A 26,936-nucleotide genomic window follows, 5' to 3' on the forward strand; every position below is an offset into this window, starting at 1 on the left:
CTAGCAACAATGTTACAGCTGGGAAAAAGACAGGCCATTGTTTCTTACAATATAATTTGTAGGGCTTTATCAAGTTTAGATGTAAATGTTAGCAAGGATGGCGCCTCTATCACTTCTATTGCAAGACCAGGCAACAGGCCTCAAGGTGAAAGTGTTTTTTCCCCCCTGATATTCAGTATAAAATTTCCTAGCTTTCTTAATCCTATGGGGCCAAATCCTAATGCCTTTAGTAGGGAAAAGTCTCACAGAAACATTCAAATACCTTGGTGTTAAATGTGGGGTAGAAAGACTACATTGGAGTGAGTTCCACTAGCTTTAGCCCATTATCACTAGTGATGCCTTCTTGTTCACCCCTACGCTCCCTTCAAATACTTGTAGATAGTGATACTGGAATCACCTAATATGTAACTAAAGCTGCTCAGGAATTTTTTGATGATTTTTTAATTGAAAGACCAAAACTTTTCTTGGGAATATTGTCTGAATAAACTTTCAGGGGAAAGGTTTCTCACGTCCAGGAGAGAATTCCTGGTCTAAGAGAGTGATCCACCCCAGAATAGTCAATAGCCCAGTGACTAGGACATTCAACTTAAACCTGGCTCTCCCACATCCCCGGTATGTGCTCTAATCACTGGGTTAGAGAGACATTTTCTGTATAAATAATTAAATATTCATTGGTCCAGAGAGACTTGCTCCATATCCCTGTGGCTAGGTCACTGACATGGGATGTGGGGGATCCAGATTCAAGTTGAGTGCTCTAACCACAGGGCTATTAATTATTCTGGGGCTTTCTCTTTCATATCTTCTTGTGGAAAAATTCCAAAGGGGTTTGGTTTCATTCCAATAGGAAAGAGTACAAATTTTGTAACTTCAACTTTTTGTGAAACAGAATTATTGTCCTCTTGCCGGACTATTTGTAACTATATCAGATTCATCCCAGTTAAGTTACTCTTGAGGAGTTCTGTGAATTTTAACTGGTTTTCTCGAGATGCACCTAAAAGGTGTCAGAAATGCCTACAGATTGCCCCATTCAGGCATCTTGGGTGATAATGCACTTGAATTCAGTGAACCTGGAATTTTTCATTGTGGAAATCTTTTTATTTTGTAATGCCCATTAGTAATTGTGAATTAAACAAGCATCAGTAGGGAGTTGACTCAGACTTCATAGCTGAAGTCATGAGTCATGCCACAATAAACTTAGAGACCTATCAAGGGACCAACGAATGTTGATTCTTCTCTCCCTTCATGGTCAGTGACTTTGCTTAGAGAAGATGGAAGGCTTTCAGCACCACAGGATCCTCTCCTTTGGGGTCCCTATGCAGGTTGGAAAACACAAGGGTTAACTCAATCTTAGCCCTACTGACAGAAGGGGAGGAGGTGAGACGCTCATGACCCCAGTCTATCCCTCTGCCAATTGGACTGAAGGGGGAAGGACAATTTATAGCCTGTGTTGCACTTTGGTTGAAATAAGCAATTAGTCAATAAGGATTAAACTGAATCACAGCTCCACCTTGTTTTTCTCCACCATTCTCCCCTGGATTCCTTACTTAGCTCCCTCTAGTGTTGGTATGTATGTATTGTTACCTACTTACTCCTGTTCATTCAATCAGCTTTAAATAGAATAGCCTGTTAACAATCTCTACCCCCATACCAAATCAATGGGCCAGCCCTGTTACAGAATCACAGATAATGCAGGGAACAAAATGGGTGCACAAATGGACTAACTTTTTAAACCTCTCTTCAGTTGTAAACATTTGGTTTCTGCCGCCATAAATTTTGGCCATGAATAAATGAAAATGACTAGCTGGTTAATTAATGGTCCCGCACCCCTTTATAATTTAACAGAAAGGTTTATGAAGCTGTCAGATGCACAAGTTTGAGCTGCTCTGGGAAGCACCTTCTAGACAAGATTTCAATAGTGACAGTCTCATTAAAAATTCCTGATAGAAAATGTAGCATTTTTGATTGCTGGGAGATAATTGAAGCCATTCTGCCAGGACAGCACACAGTTTCCTTTCCTCGAGGAGGAATTCTCCCTGGCACCCATCTCCCTCCTCCCAGACCCTCTATTGAGGGTAAATAACTGCATAATTAGGAGCATTGTGCAGGAACCACTATCAAAACCAGGATACTAGACTAGACAGGCCATTGGTCTGTACTGGATCTCAGCTCCTATGTCTTTCAGTGTATGAATATTTAGAATAACTTTGAATTGGATAGAAAAGGGACAATAAAAGCGGTACTGAAATATTTCTCAGAAGCAGCTATGGTCTGGCAGTGGGTAATTGTACATTAAGAGATGTCTGTGAAAAATAAAACCCTTTTAACGGGAATAAGAGTAGATTTTGCTCTCAATTATGCCAGTGGGAATTCCACTAACTTCATAAAGGTTGCTTTGAATTTACAAGAAGTGAATCTGGGCCCTCACCAAGGCAGATTCATCCCTGGCGTAACTTCATTGACTTCAGTGTATATAGGACTATAACGGGTTATTTTTTGCTGTCACAAATACTTCTTACCAAATCAGGTAAGAGAAAATGAGTTATAAAGGGAGTGTTGGGCTTTGACTTCAGACTCCTATTAAGCTCCATGGGAGCTCAGGGCCCTGAGCACCTTGTAGGATTAGGCAGGGCCTCCCAGAGGGTGGGGCAAGTGGGGCAATTTGCCCCAGGTCCCGGGCCTCGGAGGGGCCCCCACGAGTATCTCTGTCTTCCCCCATCCTCCGGCGTCTCAGCTGGTAAGGGGGCGGGGCTGCGAGCTGCGGCCGAGTGGCGGGAACTCAGGCCCCGCTGGAGACACCACGCCGCTGCAGCGCTGTCCGGGGCCGCTCCTGGACGCAGCACGCTGAGGCTCCGGGAGAGGGGGTAAGCGGCATGGTAAGGGGCCGGGGCCGGGCACCCTCCCGAGCCCATCCCTCACAGCCCTGACCCCCAGCTCCGAGCCCAGCCCCTCTGAGCCAGACACCCCCCAACCCCATCCCCCCACAGTCCTGACCCCCAGCTCTGAGCCCAGCCCCTCTGAGCTGGGCACCCCTCCGACCCCATCCCCCCCACAGCCCAGACCCCCAGCTCCGAGCCTAGCCCCTCTGAGCCGGGCACCCCCCTGGCCCCATCCTCCCACAGCCCTGACCCCCAGCTCCGAGCCCATCCCCTCTGAGCCGGGTACCCCCCGACCCCATTACCCCCACAGCCCTAACCCCCAGCTCTGAGCCCAGCCCCTCTGAGCCGGGCACCCCCCGACCCCATGATTATGGAAGGGCCCCCTGAAATTGCTTTGCCCCAGGCCCCCTGAATCCTCTGGGCAGCCCTGGGATTAGGGTGACCAGATAGCAAGTGTGAAAAATTGGGACGGGGGTGGGGGGTAATAGATGCCTATATGAGAAAGAGCCCTGAATACCGGGACTGTCCCTATAAAATCGGGACATCTGGTCACTCTATGTAGGATCAGCCTGTTTGTGAACATGCTGGGAATCTGAGAGAGATCCAAACTCCGTCTTTCACTTCCAAGGTGGGAGGAATTGGGATTAGTTTGATAAGGGAAGCAGATTTAACTGCTGCCTCATGCCACTGATGTCTGCAGAGAAGCAGAAAATCAACAAGCATTTAGATTAAGATGTTAAACGAGTTCCACCCAGATCAAACCAAATCCAGTGACACAGTGAGGAAAAATGCCTGGGTAAGTAATGGTGAAAAGAAAATCCTTTGGTAAATAAAAGAAAGCAAACAGCCTATAGTGTAAATACCATGGGTTAGAGACTGAATACCAAGAATGTCCTGCTTATTGACAGAGAGACAGGGACTGGTTTTGTCTCAGTGTGCTATACATGATGATGCAGATGACAGTCAACATTATTTTTTGGATAACATATAGTGAATTCTGAAAAGGACGGTGGTGTGGAAATCTGGGGTCCTTGCTCTGCTTCACCTCAGTGCTTACTCAGACAGTCTATTAACTGAGACTTGCCTGAGTCAAGATAGAGTAAAGATAGAGTAAAAAGTAGACTTAAAAACTAAGAAAATGATTGCAAGGTAAGATCCTAGATCAGGCGTGGGCAAACTATGGCCTGGGGGCTGCATCCGGCCCTCCAGACGTTTTAGTTCGGCCCTCAAGCTCCCGCTGGGGAGCAGGGTCTGGGGCTTGCCCCACTCCGGTGCTCCAGCCAGGGAGGGGAGTCAGGAGCTTGCCCTACTCCGTGCAGCTCCCGGAAGCAGTGGCATGTCCCCACTCCAGCTCCTATGTGTAGGGGCAGCCAGGGGGCTCCAGATTCTGCCCCCGCCCCAAGCGCTGCCCCCGCCCGGCCAATGGGAACTGCAGGGGCGGTGCCTGTGGACAGGGCAGTGCGCAGAACCGCCTGGCTGCACCTCTGCATAAGAACTAGAGGGGGGACATACCATTGCTTCTGGGAGCTGCTTGAGGTAAGCGCCACCTAGAACCTGCACCCCTGACACCTGCCCATGCCCCAACCCCCTGCCTCAGCCCTGATCCCCCTCCCACCCTCCAAACCCCTCGGTCCCAGCCTGGAGCACCCTCCCGCACTCTGAACACCTCATTTCTGGCTCCACCCCAGAGCCCACACTCCCAGCCGGAGCCCTCACCCCCTCCTGCACCCCAACCCCCAATTTTGTGAGCATTCATGGCCCGCCATACAATTTCCATACCCAGATGTGGCCCTTGGGCCAAAAGGTTTGCCCACCCCTGTCCTAGATTTTAAATCAGGGAATAAATGTTACTGTTGCTCAGAAATTTTCTGACAACATTTTTCCATCACACTGCCAATTTGTCAAAAGCAAAACACTTTGTGGAAATGTCAATTTTGATGTGTGTTTCTCCCCATTTTAGAAAAAAAATCACCAAGTGTTTTAATGTCAAAACATTCAGTTTCAACATTTTTGGAACAGAAGTTTTGTTTTTCATTTCTAAACAGCTTTTTTTTGTTTAAAAAATTTGTATTATAAAAATGACACATGTCCAAGTGGAGCAAAGCATTTTAATTTTATTGGAAGAAAACATTTCAGTTTTTCCCCCAGCATTGTTTTATGGGAAATTTCAAAATGTTTGTCTTCATTCTGTTTCAGAACAGGGAAAACAACTCCAACTTGTGGCATTTCTCCCAGAATGGACAATACGCTTCCTGCCCAACTTAATAAATGTTAAGTTATACCTAGTGGCTCTTTGATAATATAGGGCAACTACAGAGAGTCATACAGCACATGCTAATTGAAAATTTTCAATTAGAATCATAGATTTTAAGGTCAGAAGGGACCATTATGATCATCTAGTCTGACCTCCTGCACAACGCAGGCCACAGAATCTCACCCACCCACTCCTGTATCAAACCTATGTGTGAGCCGTTGAAGTCCTCAAATCATGGTTTAAAGACTTCAAGGTGCAGAGAATCTTCCAGCAAGTGACCCATGCCCCACGCAGCAGAGGAAGGCGAAAAAACCCCATGGCCTCTGGGCGTTCAAGCTTCCCAGCTAGGTTTCATAAGTAGCCAGGTTCCTAGGGCTAATGGTCATCCCACTAAAGCCAATGGAGACCAAGTGAAGCAAACAGAGACTGACAGGTTCTAATGGATGTAACTAGAATTTGGCAGTTGGTTTATACTGTAACTCTGTATTCAATTTACCATTCATTTCTGCATAAGCAGTTTCCAAATTGCTGTCCAGTGAAAACCTTTCTTTTGACGGTCGGTTGTGGCCACGACAATCAATTTTTGCTCTCTGTGGGGTTGTAAGCCCAAGATGTACAGTGTTATTTGGGCAAATAGCTTAGTAAGGTTATAAAAAGCTAAAAAAATTGTTGTTTTTTAACAAAAACAGCACCTGAAGTGACATTAGCTGTAGTGAAATGATAATGGGTTGATCACCAGCAGGCAGGGGTGGCTCCAAGCACCAGCGCATCAAGCGCGTGCCTGGGGCGGCAAGCCGCGGGGGGTGGCCTGCCGGTCACTGTGGGGGCGGCAGTCAGGGAGCCTTCGGCGGCATGCCTGCGGGAGGTCCGCCGGTCCCGCGGCTTCGGCGGCAATTCGGCGGCGGGTACGCCAAAGCCGCGGGACCAGCAGACCTCCCGCAGGCATGCCGCCGAAGGTTCCCTGACTGCCGTGCTTGGGGAGGCAAAATACATAGAGCCGCCCCTGCCGGCAGGGATCAGGATGTGTTCCTATCCACTCACATAGATCTGGGCCAATGGTATATTACACAGTCATGCGGGATTTTTACTTGTGTGGTTTTCTGGTGGATCAAGTCTCTGGCATTGACACTCTTGGGGACAGGATACCATAGCAGTTAAACCAGGGGTCTCTTCCTGTATCAAGAATAATAATAAAAGGGAAATGAGCAAGATGGGATGTGGAAAGAACTGTATGGCATGCATTAGCTTTCTAATTTAGCTGAGTTCTGAGATCAGGTATTGCACAGACCTCTGCAGGGCTAGAAGCAAGCTGATTAATAGAGTTGAACTCTTGAAACTGATAGGTTATCTGTGCTATCCTGACAGAGCTGCAGAGGGAGTGTGAGAGAGAACCTCCGGGAACCCTCCCACATGACACTCCAGTAATAACTTAAGATAATTTTCACATTGTATGTCACACCACCACGGCTTGAAGAAGCATGAAGCTCCTGGTTTTACACTGTTGCTTAAGTGAAGCGACATGGTCTAATACTCTGTGTGTGGGGCCGAGAAACTGAAACCTCTGAGTTCTAATCCCAGCTCTGAAACTGTCTTGCTGTGTGTCCTTGTGTGAATCTTTTCACTCCTGTGTGTTCCACTTTCCCCATCTGTAAAACAGGAAATACTTATTTTGTGGGAGCACCACAGAGCCTCAGTCATGCTCCAGTACCCCATTGTGCTCAGCCCTGTACAAACCCAGAACAAAAAGACAGTCCCTGTCCCAAAGTCTATATATGAAATAGGAATACCCACCTAAGAGCATCATAAGGATTAAATAGTTAATATTTCACAATGCTTTAAATTGCTAAATATGATTGCACTTTCCAGATGGAAATTTAAGATCCATCTCATCTACCCTGAACAGAAAAGCAGTGAATAATTTTCACTTGGCCTATTTTGCCAATGTGAGGGAGAATTGTGCTTTTTTAAACAGTGTTCAGCAAACAGTTATTCCCAGGAGGAGAGAGAATTTATTGTTGCTGGGACAGCCCAGTGTAAGAACTCAGCAGGGGAAAAAATGAAGCAAATGGATGTAACTGAACAGGTTGGAGTGTCCCTAAAGTCCAGGAACAGAAAATAGTTTGACAGGGCTGGTGGAGTAGCGCACTCCACCCCTCTGTATATTTGCACCTAGTGTTAGTGAGCATTCTGACAGCAGATTACTAAAGGCACAACAAGCCACTGCTGGCAGCTGTTTGCTAAGGGACTGCAGCACCTCCACCTGAACAGTTCCAGGTTGGCTCAGTGGTCGTGGGACTCTTTGGCAAGAACCTGTACAAGGTAACTTACACTGCTATGATTTCTCCTGTATCTTGGGCTGTGCTGTTGTTTTCATAGTGTAGCATTTCCACCCCACGATTCAGCCTAGATCTGTCTGTTCTCACGTGAACTTCTGCCAAGTATGCAGCTGCAAAGCTATGTGTTGGCTTGTTTATTCTTCAACGTGGCTGGTGTAGGGTTTTTTTTTTTTTTGCTGTGCATTAGCATTTTCTACCTGATGCTTAGTGCAAATTGACAGAAAGACAAAAGGAAACAGACTTTCCAAGAGAGATTCTTACCAAATTGCATGGGACTATTAAACCCTTCTTGGTACTTACTGAATTGCCATTTCCCTGGTAAGATTTCCCATGAGAGCCTGAGGTGTGACTGTAAATGCCAGTCTGATCTATAGTTTACCCTTCCCGTTTGATTAATGCATGTCTTGCAATGCACTCCTGTCTTGCAAAGATTGAATGTGAAACCTTAAGGACTTTAATTTTGCACTTTCTGAATGGGTGACCACAGCTTTGTTGCTGTTTGAATTGTTCTAGGGTGGTTCTTGTTTGTTCAGAGTGAGTAATTTCACTCCTCCCTTGTCCCGTCCCGTCCCTTCCGTTCCGTGTAAGGTGGATAAACTCTCCTTCCTTAGCTGAAGTTCAAGAGTCCTGTTTCCCTTCAGAACCCAACTCCTGTCCCAGCTATCTTTTGCAAAGGGTGACTGAGAGCTGGATGACTTCTGTGAAGGTAGGAAGGGGGTTTTCTGAAGGCCCTGCCCCAGCCCTAGTCCTTCCTTGGTTGCATATGGCTCAGATCAGCAGCAAAACTTGCTGTTCTTTAGGCACAGAACATAGTTAAAAAAGAGAACTGAGCCTGATTGATTGTAAAGAGATTTTAAGCAAAGCATATGGGCCGCTTCACTGCTGAATTAACTGAATGCCTGAGCTCACTGCGTACTTTCCTGTATTATGGAATGCTATATGACGCAGCTTGCTGTAATAATCTTAGATTGGTCAATAAATGGCATTTAAAGGGTCAGTTTCAGACTGGTTTCACACAGCACGGGCAAGAGATCACTTTTTATTTATTACTTTCTCAATCTTTACTCTGCAAAACCACATATACACACAGCAGAACCAAACCTATGATTTTTGGATGGTGGGGGAAAGGAGGATGACATTCACCCTTACATAGAGAGCCACACAAGGACTGAATTTCTCCCTTGTGGAAAATGCTATGGTTAAAAAAAAACACCACATATTTCTTTTGGGATTTCTTTTCCCTATTCCCAGTAGAAAAGGTGAAAAACAGTTCAGAAGAGGAACTGTTTGTGGGTTGTTTCTGACTTGGATGTTAATAGTGTGCGTTCCTTTTAAATCCAGTTAGACTACATTCCTATTCTCCCTGTTTGATTGATCCTCCTGCAGGTTACAGTTGCAACTTGATATAAAAATCTGTATCCTCTTAAAAGAAACCTCCAGGCTGATGGCAAAGTTACCTTTATACTCCCTCCACCCCATGGCAAGGACTTTATTTTACAACTTGATTTCCATCATGGTGTGTCTTTCTACAAAAAATCAATACTCACCCCCCACAACAACCTAGGTCTGGGAGAAGTTTGCTAGCAAATCTCATGTGGAATCATGCTTTGCTTGCATGCCTGTATCTGAAAGCTGCGAGCTCTTTGGGGCAGGGACCATCTTTTTGTTCTGTATTTGTACAGCACCTAGCACAATGTGGTCCTGGTCCATGGCTAGGGGTCTTAGGTGCTACCACAGTAGAAATAACTATAATATATAATAAATAAAAAGTGATGCACTACTAAAATGTGAAATCTGATTGAAGACATGAGGAGAACCCAACTGGGAGCTCTGAGGGAAAAAGTGTCTATAGTTAGAGAACGGCTCTCATACAGCGACTGACAAGATCAGATTCTGCTTACAAGAAAACTTACAGATGATCATAGAATTTAAAGTAAAGTACATCTGAGGGTTCAGGCATTCAGTTAATTCAGCACCAAAACATCGCCTATACTCTGCTTAAAGTCCCTGAATGATACTGAGCACATTCAATTCACTTAAATCAATGTGAAGTGCAGCTTCTCAGCACCTTTGAAAGGCATGCATTTAGATGAGCTTTTTATGTAGGTGTCTAAATGGATTCTGGAGCCTAACTTTAGGCAACCCAAGTTCAAAAACACTGGTCTAAGTAAGTTTGCTGGTGCTGAAATTTGCTGGCATGACAGCCTTGGAGAGTAAAGTCCGGAGAACAAATATAGCAAAGAATGCAGCCATGTACACATCCTCCACCCAGCAACCCATCAAATCACCACACCGCTGGCCTGGAGAAAGAGGGGGTTCCACCTTAATGTCGTTATATGGGATTGTACTGTGCTTGTAGGTAATGTGCTGCAATAGCAGACTGGCCCAACTGCTTATTACATGGTGCTCAGCCTGTCCTGAGGGAAGTAGGGATTCATAATGCTCCTAATTGCCATTCTGAGGTTTTCCCTCATAGGCACATGTAAACTAGTGTGTGCATTTTCATGCCTAATTTGTGCATTTACTGAAATTGCATGTGCAAATAACTTATTTGCATGCACAAATGGCCGCTTGACCACTAACCAGCCAAGTCGGCAGTCTGTCACGGTTTGCACCAATTATTTGTGCGCATATTATGCACTCACATTTTGTTAATGGAGCTGGGCTTCAGCTCTTTTGCTAACCAGCCTTAAAAATGAGAGGGTCTGCCTTAAACTGAGTTCTGCTTCTGTCATCTGAGCTGGAATAGCCTCCTGGGAAGATGTTATCCATTCTGACTAGATGTGTGCAAAAAGATCCTGCCAAACAAGCGCTTTCCTTGGGAAATAGCTTAGGAGAAGAGAAATGGTCCCTAAATGGGGCCCTGATCCTAGTCGCCTTGCACTTGGAGAAATTCAGCTTTGATTTGAATTGCATAGCTGACTTAACTATTTCAATAATAGACCTAACCAACCTCCTGGAGGCAACCTACCCTGCTAGGTGATCGAAATATTTGGATATTTGAAAAAATACAGCAGCTCTTTGTGAAACCTTGAGTTTGACAGCATGCATCTTGGGGCTGTAGCATCTTCTGGGGCTGGCAACCTAGTTATATGCTGCTGTTTGGCAATCTAGAGTGAAGTCAGTGGGCAGTATGTATGCTTGCAAAGGCTTCGAAGCTGGAGAAGTAGGTTTGCTATGATGAACAAAAGTCCTAAAAATGGGAGCTGCTGGATGCTGAGCACTTCTGAGGGAAAAAAAAAAACAACTTGGCCATTTCATTTAAGTGCCTAAATGAGAACTGAGCTCTTTTGAAAATCTGGCTCCAAATGTGGGTGCTGAAAATCTGTCATACCAATCTTTGCTACAGTGATATCTAAACATAATGGCAGGATTACAGGAGAGAGGCAACCACAAGTCTGTACCAGACTGTTGTGGCAAATGTAAGTGATGCTGGTTTAGCATAGTTATATGTATATGTGTTGTTAATATAATCATTTCTACTGATGCTTAGGTTTGTCTAGAGGTGGCAGTGACCTTTCGCTTGAATATCGCTTTTTCTTGAATATCAGCAACATGTATGTTTTGTTGGGGTTTTTTTAAAGCAATATTGGAGAATCAGAGTCATGACTTGACTCCAGGCAATGTCATTTTGTAGCCAGATAGTAATTGCAAGAGACTCATTACTTAATTTTTTTCAGTAACCACATTTCCGCTTAGACTGTAGAGCAGCCGTTAGTAATGCATAATAATGACCAATTGCTGTGACCTGAGATAAGTCTGAATGGATAATATCACAAACACTCACATGATGGAATTTTCTCTGGCTTTTTGTGTGAGTATTTTCAACATCATCCAAGCCAATGAGGTAACAAGTTAATCCCAGACTTTTATCAAAAGCAGCTTTCAAATGAGCTTTTACCTCTTTTGGGTTTCTATGAGATAGGCAGCTCTGAGGATTTCTTGAATTTCAGTGTGAATGTTATTTTGATTGCCTGCTACTCTGTACAGTGCCTGTCACAACGGGGCCCCATTTTGGGTTGGCCCTGAGGCACTAAAGTAATATACATGATTAATAACAAAAGATGTTTTATTTCAGCTAGAATTATATTTTTTCAAATCAAATTTATAAATTTAATTCTATGTACGAACGTAAAGTTCTGAGACCAGAGTCTGATCTCAGTAATATACCACTCAGATGCAATTGAAATCATTAGAGTTGTACTGATATCAAACTGATGCAAGTGAGATTACAGTCAGACCCCAGACTCTTGTGAAAATAACTAGATACTGTGTTCTTTTTCTTTCAAACGCACGTATGTGACACCTAACACATACGAGGGAAGTGACACACATCGTTTGCAAATATTGCTTACACTGTGTAAATTGTATAGTCTGCATGTGTGAGCAGGTAAGCCTGGTAACATTGTGCATGGATAACAGAAATAAATTCTTCAGATTCAACTAGACCCTGAATTTCCCCACTGAGATTAAGTAGTAGGATTTGAAACCCATTTTTATCTCCAGATAGCATGCTACTTTGTTGCTAGGCAACAGAACTACCCAACAAGGACAAGGGGCCATTATACATCCATGGGGAAATGTTGGCTGTTTTCCACAATAAGTCAAAAGTTCTGATGTATAGTTGAAATACCAGCTGAAAAGATAAACCTCTTGTAAAACTTCTCTGCAGTCTGAAGTCAGGGCTCAGTGCTACAATCTGTACTCACACAGGTACTCTTATTGAAGTCAATATATCAGCTCTGTTTATGGACTGAAATCAATGGGATTATTTCAATGTTCACTTCAGTCCAGTATCAGGCCTTTAACAGAGCACAGTAACCAAGGATGCGAAAGAGAGGCTCAACCATAATCTAACCAAATTTGGGAGTTTGCATACAAAAGGAACCAGTTCTGAACTATCCCTGGGGGAAAAAACCCTACTTGATGAGGTTTAGCAAAACTATCCCTGGTTTTGGCCCCTCTAAGCAGAATTTGGGACCTAACTATAACCAATTATTTGAACCTCCAACCTTGGTGGCTTCAGCTACAGGGAGACCTTTTTCTGAACAAGTTTTGCAGAACCAAAGTCTGACCAACAAGGTTTAACAACCCCTGGATTTCCTCCCTCTTGAATATTTAATGATGGTCTAATTAAAACACCTAGAAAAATCTCTCTTCAGAGGTATATCTGTGCAAGATGACCAGGGTCATGTGGGGGTAAGTGAGAGCAAAATTTGGTTCTTATTGCTTAACTAAAATAATAAACTGGATCCCACATTTTCAAAGAGGGAAACATGGAACTGCCTGCCATGTTTGACAATTTGGGCCTAAGATTGCTTTGTTTATTTCTGTGCGGCACGCAGATACCATCATTTAATAGACGGAATGGGATGAAGTGGAATGAACTACTAAATTGTCCAATGACTGTAGAACTGAACAATCCTAAAATACTCCAGAGTTTCCTGTTTTAAGGTCTGGTCCAGGCTCTTTTCTTTTTGTTTATTTAGCTTGGACAGCATATAGGCCCTGACCCCAAGCCCATGAAAGGCAATAGGAACCTTTCTATTGATTTCAGTGGGTTTTGTTTTGGGCCCACTGTGCTAAGCACAATGAATAGCTTACAGTCTAAGGACCTGGAAAGTTCAGATGATATAACACAGTCAAAGAGAGACCTTGCTGATTAACTCAAACTTATTGCCTATGCCTAACCCAGTCATCTAAGGCCTGACCTAAAGCCCAGTGAAGTCAATAGGAGTCTCTTCATTGACTTCTATAGGTGTTGGATCAGGTCCTTAATGAATTAAACTTATTACCTAACTAAAATACCCCAACATTTGGAGCTGCAAGTGGGTCTACACTGCTCTTGTGCCAGGGGAATTCTCTCCTTGACACCATCTGGTGCCTTTATACCCTCTATATGCCATTGGCAAGGCATGTGAGGCTGTCCTGGAGGAATGGGGGAAGAACATCTCCTGTAGGATTTGCCATACTGCACACACCATTCCTCTGACAAGAGCCAGATTTTCAAGATGCCTAGATGCATGTTTTTTTCCCCTTTTAATTGCCCTTTGCGTGAAAGCTGCTGGGATAATTTCTCCCATCCCCTGGTTGTTTCAGTACTAGTGTTCTCATGGTGTTTTGCCTTTTGTCTTAATAGTGAGCAATTCCCTGCATGCCCTAAGCCTTCTTTCCAGCTAGCAGACACACGCTCTGTGCTCTTGTTTCACACATCTTAACAGTTCATATAGTCTTAACAAGCAACCCATGTGTCAGCTGCAACTAAACTTTGTGAAGAAGCCAGAAATGTATGTGAATCTCCCCCTTTTTTGGTGAGCAGTTGTCAGTAGGGGCGGCTGTATCCAAATAATGAGGCCTGTAGCATCAAAGAGACAGTGATGTAATAAAGAAGCAACTTTCTGCAAAGCAGATGGGACTTTCCGGGAATTCTAAGGTGCCTGTAAAAACCTGTGGTCAGTTGCCTTCTCTTAATTTGACAGATTCCTTCACAGGCATGCATCAACTTTGTATTAATAAACTGTTTTTCTCCATAGCACAGCAAATATGGGAAATAATTTGACTGTTCAAGAAGAAGCTGAAGACCAAGATAATGTGTGTACAACAGAGAATTATCAGGTAACCGAGAAATCTAACGTTCCTTGGCTACTGTTACCTTAATAAGAATGGACACGAATTTGGGTGCCTAACTCCCTTTTCTGCTTTTGAAAATCCCACCCTTATTGTATACAACCTTTCTATATTAAGGGCTGGATTCTGGATTCCCTGTTCTCATGTGTATAGTGTGGGAGGAAAGGATACACGGACACCAGAATCTTGAAGTGCAATCTTGTCCCCATTGATGTCAATGGGGAAACCCCTATTGACTTCATTGAGAATTTCACTCCTGTCCCCTTTGATGGGAACAACAAAGCAATAAATTCCATTGATTTAGGTGCCTAAATGGCTTAAGATCTGGGCCTTAGGCATGAAAACCCAGATTTCTAAAGATATTTAAGCACTGCTCCACTCAGTTTCTAAGGTTCTAAGTCAATTTGAAAATGGGACTTAGGCTTCCAAGTCACTTAAACACTTTAAAAATCATTACCAGGTATCTTCTGCTACACTGGTGTGTGCAAATTAATGCAAATGTTTATTCTAAGGCATGCAACTGAACAATATATTATTTGATGTTTCAGGTTGTGTCTGAACCTCCTACCGGTGCTAAAAATGGACCTGTCACAATTCAGGTTGTACAGACTGTTTCTTCTGAAAACGATAAAGGTATGTACTGGAAAGGGAAGACTGTCACATCCACTCTGCTTTTGCTAGCAGCTAGGAAGATACAAGGTTAAAGCTGAAGCAATAAGAAGCAATGTTTAGTGTCAGATGAAAAGATTAACTCATGTGTCAGCTCAGACTTGTGAATGAGCACTTGTGGTTTTCAAAGCTTAGGCCTTTCACAAAGATTAGATAGCAAAGAGAGCAGCTAATTCAAATACTCTCGTTAAACTGTTTGTTTAATCAGATTAGGTGTTTGCAGCTGCAAATTCCACCTGAACTATAAAGAGCTATACAGTAGACTGAATATTTAGGACCTGATTAATCATTGTCCCAGGCTGTCACAAAGGGGTTAATCACAGGTGTAAAGACCTGGCACAGGGACACTCTATGTCTCTTCCTGAGCCCAAGGTGCGGGGGGTGTTCGGGGGTGGACTGAGGATGGACTGGAGTTGGTGTAGGTGGGGCAAACAAGGAAGGAAATGAATTATGGGTGGGAAGCAGTGTGGCTGGGACAGCTTACTTCCCAAGTATTTTGTGCCCCTGTATAGCTCCATAAGAGCCATTGCAGCAAGGGGTACAAGTGAGGGCAGCCCCGAAGGCTCCACCAACCCTTGCAAGCTCCGGAAGAGAGGCCCAAACTGCCTTTTCTCTGTCCCAGTGCTTGCACCCATGCCAGTGAAGAGATGAATCCACCCCTTAGAGATGCTCTGAGATTGTGGGTACATGATGGGAAGATTGTCACCAAACGGAACGGAGGAGAACATGTAACATGTTGATGGGAGCAAAAGCTTCCTGCAAGCAACAGAATAGATGGCAGATAGTGTCAGGAGGTTTACTACTCACTGCTGGAGTGTCTCCTAGGGACCTATCTGGGGACTAGCTCTCGACAAATCTGATGCCCTCTCCTTTGGTTGCTTGCCATGTGGTGTCTCTCTCTCTCACTTTCCAGACTACATTGCTCCCACTTCATGGCTTGGCCCTCTTGCCAGGTCACTATAGTTCTCCCTTTCCAAGGTCTCAATGTCCCACTGGACAACCGGCAGTCTTCTACTCTACTGCCTAGACTGTGCCACTTCCCCAGTGGCTGGTAGGGGAACTGGGCCTATCCTTTACTCCAGGTTCCATCTCAGGGACTCTATGTCTAGCAACTACAATGTATGAAATCTCAAACCCTGTTGCTCTTTCCCTGGGCTCCGTCCTATCTTTCTTCAGCCCCTCTCCCCCTTGGGCTACTATTGGAGCTTTCTCTACTCCCTGTGGCTAGAGAATCTGCATTCGACATTCCCTAGGACTCCTCCTCTTCTCTTTCCAACTCCCCTTCTCTCCAGAGTTCCTCCCTACAGTCTCCTACAACTACCAACTTCCTCTTTGTACTTAGCCCAGCTCAGCTTCATCAGCCATTAGGCCTTATCAGTCCTGACTCTCCTCCAGGTGCAGCCTATCATGGGGTTAATTGGCCCTTTTTTCCTACTCAAGCCTTGTGTGGGGTAGACACCCCCACCCCAGCTGGGTTGGAAGAATGGGGAAACACATTAGAGTGTTTAAAGTGCTCCTATCCCACCATTTCTAATAGAATCAGACCTACAGGAAATAAAATGTTTGCCTATTCTGTGTCCCTGTGCCCCTTTGCCAAAAGTATTCTTCAGTGGAGGTTGAAGGTGCTCAGGGTTGCTCAAGAATTGGCTCATCATACATTTACAGTCATTGTAACATACATCTAATACATCTTTATATGTATGTTACAAATAAAAACTATGCCAATAAAATGCCTTGAATTTAAAAGTTTATTCTAAAATTGCCAGATGAACTCTAATGGTAGTGTCAACATAGGTGTGGCAGAATCATGGAAAACCTTGAAAGTTAGGATGCACCTGATATTGATAGAGGATGGAGGCCAGTGAAATGAGCTGAAAAAATATTGCAGACCTGTGACAATATTGACTTGTTTGCTAATGAGTTATACAGATTGATTATTTTGATCTTCATTAAGAGTGTATGTAAGATCAGGGCAAAGAAATCAGATGGGGGGGGAGGGGGAGTTTCATGCCAGATCTTCAGCTAGTATAAATCAATCTAGCTCCAGTGATCTGGACCTTAATCTGCTCAGAGTGACTATATTCTGGTCTACCAACATCCACACACATTGTTAGAGTTTCAGGATTTAAGACATATTTCTAGATTGCTAACAAGACTGGGATGTAAGGGAGGACAAGGTGCATGATATTGCACAGCTACCAAAACATGAGGTTATTAGTATATATAAATGATTTAGGTTTGTAACAAGGCCTATGCTTGCCCTCACAACAAATCAGCCAGAGACCTCTTCTGAGTGCAATCACCAATGCTTTTTATTTTCGGTGTCACCACCTTCTCTTTACAGTCTGCACCAAACCAGCAACCTGGGGGACAGATAGCTTCTCCAGCCAGCAGGGATACACAGCCTTTGGCTTGGCTTGGCTTGGCTTGGCTTCGCTCCTCCCTTTCTTTTCTCCTCTCCCCCTTCCTTCCTGCAGCCCTATATAGCCCCTGGCTAATGAAGCCCACAGGTGCTTCCCTTCTGGCAGTTAGGTGTGGCATACTCAGCCAGCCCCAATTAATGCTTCTTAATTGGAGCTGGGCTAACAGGGTCCTGGCTCAGGACCTCCTGGCCAGCACCCTATTACAAGGTCCCAAAATAAAGTGGTGTTAAATGAGAGGAAGGTTTAGAAACCAAATGAATGTTCCTTAGTGATTTCAATAAAAAACATGTAAACATTCCCTTTTATCATCTCCTCTCAACTTTTGGCTAAAATCGAGTACAATCTCGCACGTTGGATGAGTTTTCTGTCTGGAAAACAAAAGTCAGGGCTCCAAAAGTTAATACAAATTTTACTTAATTGGAGAAAAATCAGCACACTGATTGCAAAAAAATCACTTTGCTTATTCTAAAATACAGGGGGTGGGAATGTGCAAACTCAGGCTTGGAGGTGAGCTTCTAGAGCCCTGACTTTTGTGTTCCAGACAGAAAACACATCCAATATGCATTTTTATTAATCTATGTCTCTGGCTTGATCTATAACAATTTTAGTAAGTGTCATGGTAAGAATGTTGCATATGCTCACGTCCTACTAAACATTCATGACTCATTTTCTGATTCCTGGTTATGTTCTTGGCTACTCTTGGGATATTGTTTTGACTAGAAAAATCATTAGTTATTTGTGGGGAGAAAAAACTATTAGAACCTCCTTTCTTTTACATTTGTATATTAGTACAAGCAATAAGTTGAGACAAGATGTTTACAAGTCCTAACACAGGAGATGTTAGTGGGTAAAAGGCCAGTAAACTAGTAAACTGATTGTTTTTGATGCTATCTACAGTACAGACACAGAATGTGTTGGGGAAAGTAGTAATAACATGACTGTCCCCCAGACCTGATTAAGACATGGATCTATTTTGCCATGTAGAGGTCACCTAACCATGATCCTGAATTGTGCCACTGACTGGCACTTTAACAGTGTTTTTTATTTACAGAGATCACCCATACACTTAGTTATTAAATAAAGTAAATTCTCCAGGAGAACACAGTTTGTGTCTTTCCTATGTAATAGGCTGCTCCTGAACAAAACATAAAATGGCAGCTGCTTTCATTAGACGTCTAGAAATTTAAAGGTACAGTACACAGAAGTGAAATCATAATTTACATAGCTACGTATGTGAGAGACCATGTGGGGGTAATATATTTTGAGTTGGTCCAATAAAAGATATTATCTCACCCACTTTGTTTCTCTAATATCCTGGGACCGACACAGTTACAACAACACAGCATAACTATATCTGTGACAATCAGGACTGTAGCATGGTTTGGAAATATGGTTAACCAAGGATTCAGTCACATCTACACTGCAAGACCAAAGCCTGTTTTCATAGAATCATAGAATATTAGGGTTGGAAGAGACCTCAGGAGGTCATCTAGTCCAATCCTCTGCTCAAAGCAGGACCAACACCAACTAAATCATTTTATCTGTGTCTGGGGACTATCATAATGTAATTCAGCCCCCTGACCTGTTTGACTGTAATAGTCTGCCCTGGATATGAGTTTACTATTTTGTGTATAACTATAGTACATAGGTGGAGCCCTGTCTTTTTGTACATAGAACATATGTCACTATCATGTATAAATTGTGGGTGTTAGCTCAATATTTGAATGATTAACACTATTTGACTTGGTTCAGCTCAGATATAGCTGCCTTTTCCTTCCTGTTTTCCACACTATACTGTCAGAAAAAAGAGAGAGAGAGAGAGAGAGAGAGAGAGAGATGCACATGTGTGTGTTGGGGGATGGGGAGGGAACCCACTGATCAGTGTGTGCTACCCATATACCTTCATGACCAGTCCACAGATACTCCTGTCCATGGGGCTCATCAGTAGAGCAAAAGCAAAGAACCATCTGCCTGTATGACCTTGTCTCCTACATGTTCCCTGAAGCCTTCAGATTAAGTCAGTGGAACTCCTACCTTACTCCACAGAGGTTCAAATCCCCCATGCAAGAATGTCAGAAACTTGACTGGTTTCCTCTCCCTTATGTGAGTTATTGCCAGGAAGGGGGAAATGGAGCTTTGATTAGTTACTGATACATGCATGGACTGTTTTCAAAATTGCATACATACACCTCTCTTTTGCTAAGAAAGTTAGATCCCGTCTCGACTTTGTTTATGGATCTCTCTCTCTCTCACATACACACACCTCCCATTGTTACCAACATGCAGCTTTTCTCCAAATATGTCCATGTGGTGAGCTGACAGGCAGTTAGTTAAGGTATCAGCCAAAGGCCTGGTGAAATTTATGAAACAGGGAATTGTACTTATAATCAGAGGTTATTTTTCCAGAGCAAGGGAAGAATGCTCCATGATTTTGAATTTCATGATTTCCCGTATTTTTTTTCTTTTTGATTCTTGGTGAGTTAATGTATGATGAATGTATGTAATATGCCTCCAAACTTCGTGATTTTTTTAAAAATAACCTAATATAAACCTTTTGCTCTGAGCCTTATTGATGTTTTATGTCAGTTTTACATCCCTCCTCCTGCCCCCCCAAATTTCATTAAACTTGCAATTAAACTTTTAGTACCAAAAACATGCTTTTTCTTAGATTTTCAATTTAGGAATATGGTTACACACGTGCTCAATCCCATCTATACTGCAAGATCAAGACTTATTTAACTGAAGACAAACATCATGTAACCCAGCCCCCTGACCTGTCTATATTCTTTAGTTTTAATTTTCAAATTAATCACTCAAAGAAAAGGGCCCATTTTCACTTAGAAACAAGACTGATTTTACTGCCCCATTTTTGCTCCATAGAATCAATTACCAGAGGAAATATGTAAATCTTGATGTGCAAGTAGTTTTGCATTTCATCATGTGTCTCTAATACATCTTTAGTGTATATCTATGAGACACAGAGAAAACAAATGAGAAATGAAATAGTGACCATATACTCCTAATTGTCCCCGAAGGCCCAAATCCTGCAATGAATCTCATCTAGATGGACCCCTGAACTGACATAGAGCCCCACTGATGTCAGGGATCTATCTAGAGACCATTGCAAGGTAGTAGCCTAAATGTCTGATGCGTTAGAAAAAATAGAAGTACGGTGTGGTTTAAGGCAGGGATTTTTCAGAGCTGCCTTGATGATCCGGATATCCAGTTCCCATTAATTCTAATAGGAATTGGACATCCAGAATCCTTAGGCAGCTTTGTGAATATCAGCCTGAAAAGAACCCAGTAATGCGTGGGTGGTGGTAACGTGCATTTTCTCAAAGAAAAGCCATTTAGGGTCAGTTTCACTCAAGGTAATGAGAGCTTTCCATCAATTTCAACAGGTGAAGGATCAGACCCTTTGACTCCTAAAGAATCCCAATAAAGATGAGTAAGGCCACAATTTTCAAGAGTGCTCAGCACCAACAACAGGGGACAGATTTTCAAAAGAGCTCAGCACGGGGGGAGGAAGAGGGTGCACTGGGTGCTGCACTCTTTTGAAAATCTGTCTGTAAAGATCACAATGGCAGCTTATGGGTGCTGAGCACTGTCATAAGCTGGCCCTTATTTAGATGCCTAAATGAGAGCTGATCTTGTTTGAAAGTTTGGCCCCAGTTCTGGGTGCAGAACGTTTGAAAATTTGGCCCTGAGCTGTTTTGAAAATTTGGCCACAAGTGCTCAGGCACAGTGGTTCCATGCTGCCAACCACACCTTTTAAATGTCTCTTTGCTTTCCTTTTGGAAACTGTTTAATTTCTCTTCCCACCTGTTATTTTTGAAGCCTTGTCAAGCATCCTGCTACGTGCTGAGAAAGCACTGGTTGGTAGCCTTAGTGTTTCAATTCACATCTGATACAGATACAGCAGAGTGAATGTTACTAGTGTTTCTCCTGCCTGGGACATTACACATATCAGCTATTAAATGTTGTTTCCAGTCTTATCTAGAACTGTATTAGTAAGTGAAAACTACCAGTATGTTACAGCCAATAGAAATATCTGGCCTTTGAACGTTTTTCTGGAACAGTAAGAGAATGTTCAGCTGCATTATGGTGCAGAGCCTCAACTCCATACTGTTTAACTGTAATAAATCTTAAATAGCCTGTTCACCCCGCTGCATACCACCAGAACTTTTCAATTGTGCCCCCGCCAACAGTTATGCATCATCTCTACCAGGTCCAAATCTTTATCTTGTTAATTTCTTACTGTGCTTTCCAACACCACCCTTACCATGTGAGAGTTGTTTGTATTTAACAGTATATTTGGTAAATAGGTAGACTTCACACACCCATCTGCTAATATAACAAAAGTAATCCAGATAGTTAAACTACTCCTGTGATACAACCAAAGGGAATAACATTATTTGGAAGGCTCCATTGCCATCTGCTACTCATCAGTGTGGGCGGATCGATGGCCGCCTCCCTAGGTATACTGCTCCGGTAGCTGGAGGCAGAGGTAAAGTTACAGTACAGTTATATTGGATTGTAAAGCTTTTCTGCATGAACATATTGATCTAGTTTAACAGGGGACTGTTGGAAAAACAAAAGGAAAGTAACACAATGGTGCTCAATAAGCAACCTTCCAACAAACATTTCAGGGGAAATTGCAGGTCAGTGGCCTAGATCCAGGCTTCAGCCCAAAGTTACACAGCTGTTTTCCAAGTCTAGGAGCCTAGAGAGCAAAGAGACACTAAACAATTAAGTGATTTGACTCCTGGGTGGGGTGATCAAAAGACTGAGCAGCTTTAAAGACCTCTCCCTTATGCAGACTGAGGGAACTGGTTAGTGACTTAAAGGAACAGATTATGCAACCCAGATCCAAGCAGTCTCAGGGGCTTGGGGCGGGGGCAGTCTATGGGAAGCTTAGATTTACCAGGAAGATGGTCGGTTCAGTGTTTTAAAATCTCTGAAATGCTTTTGTTCTAAATACTTTGTTTTAAGAAGGCTGCCTTGTGACTGTCCTTGCTACTGGAGAGAACAGAACTGCAGGTACTGAACCTAATTCAGATCTGCTGAGGTAACCACAGTTGATATACAAGCCACTGCCACCCAAGGACTGGTATGAGATTAGGAGAAACATACAATTCTTCCCTCCCTTCCCCCATCCAAGAAGTAACTGCTCAAGGCCCGACACCTGAGGGGGTACATTCAAAGAGACCAGGAGGGGGTCAGAAGTGCAATTAGCTTGGTAACTATAACAAATGGCATTCTTCTCTGCTTGTCCTGTAAAATGCTGCTGCTGAGCAGTCAAATAGTTACAACAATGCAACCCAAAAACGGTTATATATCAAAAGTGCTGGTTGCATATGGTCTGTAAAGAGCACGGTGTTTGGGGTGGGGGAGGATGAAAGCAGCTCATTTGTTCAATTAATGAAAACAAGAAAATTAAATAAAACTCTCGGGTGTACACTGTAAAGAAGCAAGTGTTGATTTGGTTAGATAATTCTAAAGTAAGTAACAGTCATGGAGCAAAGTCATCCAGCCACCACCAGTTTGAAACTTTGCCCTATAACATAGATTTCTGAATGGGAATTTCATTCTTTAAAGAAAAAACAACAAGGAGTCTTGTGGCACCGAAAGACTAATAAATTTAAGGTGCCACAAGACTTCTCGTTGTTTTTGCTGAAACAGACTAACACGGCTACCCCTCTGAAATTCTTTAAAGAATATTAGTTTAAAAAGGGAGAAAACAAATTTACTGTGCTCATAAGTGAGGCTCTAATACCTTTGAAAATAGATGATCTTTTAGTCAGATCATAACTTCTCTTTGCAAACCATTGGGGTGTGCCATGTAAATACATACAAAGTGGGTGAGGTAATATCTTTTATTGGACCAATTTCTGTTGGTGAGAGAGACAAGTTTTCAAGCTTACACAGAGCTCTTCTGCAGGTCTATGGAAGCTTGTCTCTCACAACAGAAATTGGTCCAATAAAAGATATTACTTCACCCACCTTATCTCTCTAATATCTTGGGACCAACAACTCTGCATATGTAAATACATACAGCAGTGGGGGACCCTTAAATGTATAGCAATTTTAATACAATAACAAAGACATTTTAAATATCTGTGAAAAGAAATTCATACACACCGATTAGATATACTGAAAATTAAATGAAAAGGTGAAAATTTAAAATAGAAAAAATCCTTCTTGTATGACTACATATTTAGAATCCTTTAAAATGTGTATTATTCACCAGAAACACTGCAGTGACTCATTCAAGGCTATTACAGTCCATCATGCTAGTCAACACTGATGGACTTGTAAAATGTAGAATGTTTTCTGGAGTCAATAATGGCCTCATCACAGCCATTAAACTCTGTTCTCTCTCTGATTTTCAGTGGACTCCTAGGAACAAGATAATGCAATTGCAGTGCTGTAATTACATTTCTAAACAAAATGTCTAAGTTGTTTGTCATGTGCTTGTATCCAAAATAGCCACACACAAAAACCCCAAGACATTTTGAACTAAATAATCAAACCACATTTTAGGCTGACATGCAAAATTTAGTTTAAGAACATAAGGATGTTTTTGAATTGTAGGCAAGTTGCAATATCTGAAACAATGAACTTATTATCCTACCATCATTGGTATGTTTTGCAACCAAGTAAGAGAGACAAGGTGAGTGAGGTAATATCTCTTATTGGACTAACTTCTGTTGGTGAGGAAGATAAGCTTTCGAGCTACCCAGAGCTCTTCTTCAGGCCATGTAGAAAGACGAGGTCTCTGTGCTGAAGAGGTCACCACTTAAGGGTACTAGTGATGCGAGTAGTCATATTGAAGTCAATGGACAAATTGTGCAAATAGGGATGTCTCACTAGAATAAGTGTTTGCAAGACTGGGTTTTAGACTAGACAGATGCCACAGATAAATGTCAGTCATGAGGGCACATATACCGGTAGCTCACCAGAGCAGAGATGAGTGATTTAAGGTTAAAAAAAAAGTGTGTGGGGGGGGGAGTGTTAAAGAGGGATCTAAAGTCGGTAGCTTGAGAGATGGGAAGTGGGAGAGGCAAGTATGGGAGTGAGAAATAGACAGAGAATGCCTTACACTCCACTAACAAAAAGGGGCCAAATTAAAAGCAGACAGTGGGCCTTAGGTTAAGATTTGACCAAGATTCTGGTCTCAGATACACTGTGTTAATCCAACATGTGTTTCCAGTCAGAGAACTTGTATAACAATTTATTTTTCCAGCCGATTACTATTGTTTATGACTGAGTTATAAAACTCACAAAGTGGAGTATGTAAGGGAAGCTTTAGTGACTGATTCTTCAATGGAGTACTATGAACAGCTCTTACTTCCACCAGTTGAATCTGAATGAACCTTTCCTGGCAAAGGACATGTAAACATTCAGTTTTGCTTTAAAACACTCCCTACAAAGGATAATTGTCACAGGGTCCACTCAGCACTAGGGTGCCTTTTCCTAGAAGCTGTGGGGATAAATTCCTTTCAGTTGTTGTGCCCTCCTCTAGCAGGAGCCCCAGAGTTGCAGAGATGGCTGGAGAGACTTCTTCATGACTTGGTCCTCCAGCCAGGTCACCAAGCATGTTTTCCCCTTCCAAGGTATCAACATCTCTCAGGGCAAACTGTCCCAGGCAAGCAGTCCACTCTCCACTGCCTGGTATGTGCCCTTCCCCAATAGCTAATAGGGGAACCCAGGCCTGCCCTCTATTCCATGTTCTACCTCAGGGCCCTCTGATCCACAGCCAAGCTCTGCCCTATCCTATACCTTGCTACTTTTCCCCTGAGACTTTCCAATTCTCCCTCCTCTTGGGGTTTGCTAGTCCAACTCTGTCCTCCTAGGAAGAGACTGTAGGCTACTTGCCTCTATAGCCCCAGACACACCTGCTTTCTCCCAGGGAGTGGAATGGAGTCAAGTCAGCCTAGCCTCACACCCAGCAGCTGCTTTCAGCTTTATACAGGCCCCTCCTGCTCCCATCCATCTGAACATCCATCTCATGTCATTAATCCCTGCTCCTCCTCCAGGTGCAGCCTGGGCAGTTAACTAGCCAAGTTAGCCAGCTTAACCCCTCCAGGGCTTGTGCGTAGACACTCCATCAGATACACCATTAAAAAAAACCCTCTAAAAAGTTACTTCATATGGAGTTCTCTGGACTTAACTTATCGTGCAGTGGCTTGCTCAACAGCCAGCCTTATCTTTTGCCTGTTCAAGAGACACCTTCAGCATTGCTGCTGAAAATAGAGATTTGTCAAAAATCCCATATGTTGTCTTCAGTTTTTGTCTGCTTATGATGGGGTCTACTTCCATTATTTTAGGGCCAGATTCAGTAACTCTAACTCATGTTGCCAAATAAGGGCTTGGCTACACTTGCGAGTTACAGCGCAATAAAGGAGCCCCGGGCACACTAGCTCACTACCCGTCCACACTGGCAAGGCACATAGAGCGCTCTGACTCCACGGCTACAGCGCTGCTGATACTCCACCTCGGCGAGTGGAATAACGTTTGCTGTGCCCCTACTGGAGCACCGCGGTGCCAGTGTGAACGGGGTGTTGCATTACTGAGCTCTGATTGACCTCCAGAAACGACCCATAGTCCCCTTAAGTCAACTGGCCACTCTTGTCATTGTTTTGAACTCGCTGTAGGAATGCGGATATGCCCTTTCAAAGTTTCATTTCTGACAGCCGGCATGCTTATCTGCTCCGGGACAAAGGAATGCTGCTTGCTTTGAGTGAGTGAGAGAGAGGCGGGGGGAGAGAGGGAGGTCTGCTGCTGTCTGAACTTACAAGTCAGCATGCTGACATGCTCTCAGCCCCCCAAAACCCACTCTCTCTCCCTCCACATACACTCAACATACTCCCTGTCACACTCCACCCCACCCCCCGCATTTGAAAAGCACGTTGCAGCCACTTGTATGCTGGGATAGCTACCACAATGCACTGCTCTGTGTGGCATTGCAAGAGCTGCTAATGTGGCCACACCAGTGCGCTTCCAGCTGAGCGTGTAAACACTCGGCAGCGTTTTCCCTGCTGCGGTCTCCAAAGGCTGGTTTAACTCCCAGCGCTCTACATCTGCAAGTGTAGCCATGCCCTAAGTATTCATATGAATGCGTATATGCTACACTGAGGGCTTGTCTACACTGGCAATTTACAGCACTACAACTTTCTCACTCAGGGGTGTGAAAAAACACCCCCCTGAGCGCAGCAAGTTTCAGCGCTGTAAAGCACCAGTGTAAACAGTGCACCGACGCTGGGAGCCGTGCTCCCAGTGCTGGTAGCTATGCCTCTCATGGAGGTGGTTTTTTTAGAGCACTGGGAAAGCTCTCTCCCAGCGCTCTGCTGTGACTACACAAGCCACGTTAAAGCGCTGCCAGCATAGACAAGCCCTTAGTGCTACTCAATGTGAAGACTGCGGAGCCTGTCCCTTAACATTTCTTCCTTCCCTGGGTTCTGCAGCCACATTACTTCATGGGACTGTGCAAGAACTGTGATGGGGGAAAAGCCGACTGCTGCAGAGGAGCATGTGAATCGGACAGAGACTTCTCTTAGGGGAGAGTAGTGCTTGTACACAAATGCTAGAAGTCTAAATAATAAGATGGGTGAACTAGAGTGCCTCATGATACAGGAGGATATTGATATAATAGGCATCACAGAAACCTGGTGGACTGAGAGCAATCAATGGGACACAATCATTCCGGGGTACAAAATATATCGGAAGGACAGAACAGTTCATGCGGGGG

The 26,936-nt window shown here is 43.6% G+C and overlaps 1 protein-coding gene across 1 annotated transcript in view; it reads left to right on the forward strand.

The window, feature by feature from the left end:
- The first annotated feature begins 7,372 nt into the window (after positions 1–7,372).
- BCAS1 (breast carcinoma amplified sequence 1) overlaps positions 7,373–26,936 on the forward strand; it is a 93,214-nt gene continuing 73,650 nt past the window's right edge. The window contains exons 1-3 of the mRNA XM_024195601.1: positions 7,373–7,449; positions 14,000–14,081; positions 14,642–14,726. Of these exons, the coding sequence (XP_024051369.1) occupies positions 14,010–14,081; positions 14,642–14,726 (157 nt within the window). The 5' untranslated portion in view covers positions 7,373–7,449; positions 14,000–14,009. The remainder of the gene's footprint in view (positions 7,450–13,999; positions 14,082–14,641; positions 14,727–26,936) is intronic.

The sequence above is a fragment of the Terrapene carolina genome, unplaced genomic scaffold (genome assembly GCF_002925995.2).
Source record: "Terrapene carolina triunguis isolate 2854851 unplaced genomic scaffold, T_m_triunguis-2.0 Scaffold130, whole genome shotgun sequence".
Taxonomy (NCBI): Eukaryota; Metazoa; Chordata; order Testudines; family Emydidae; genus Terrapene; species Terrapene triunguis.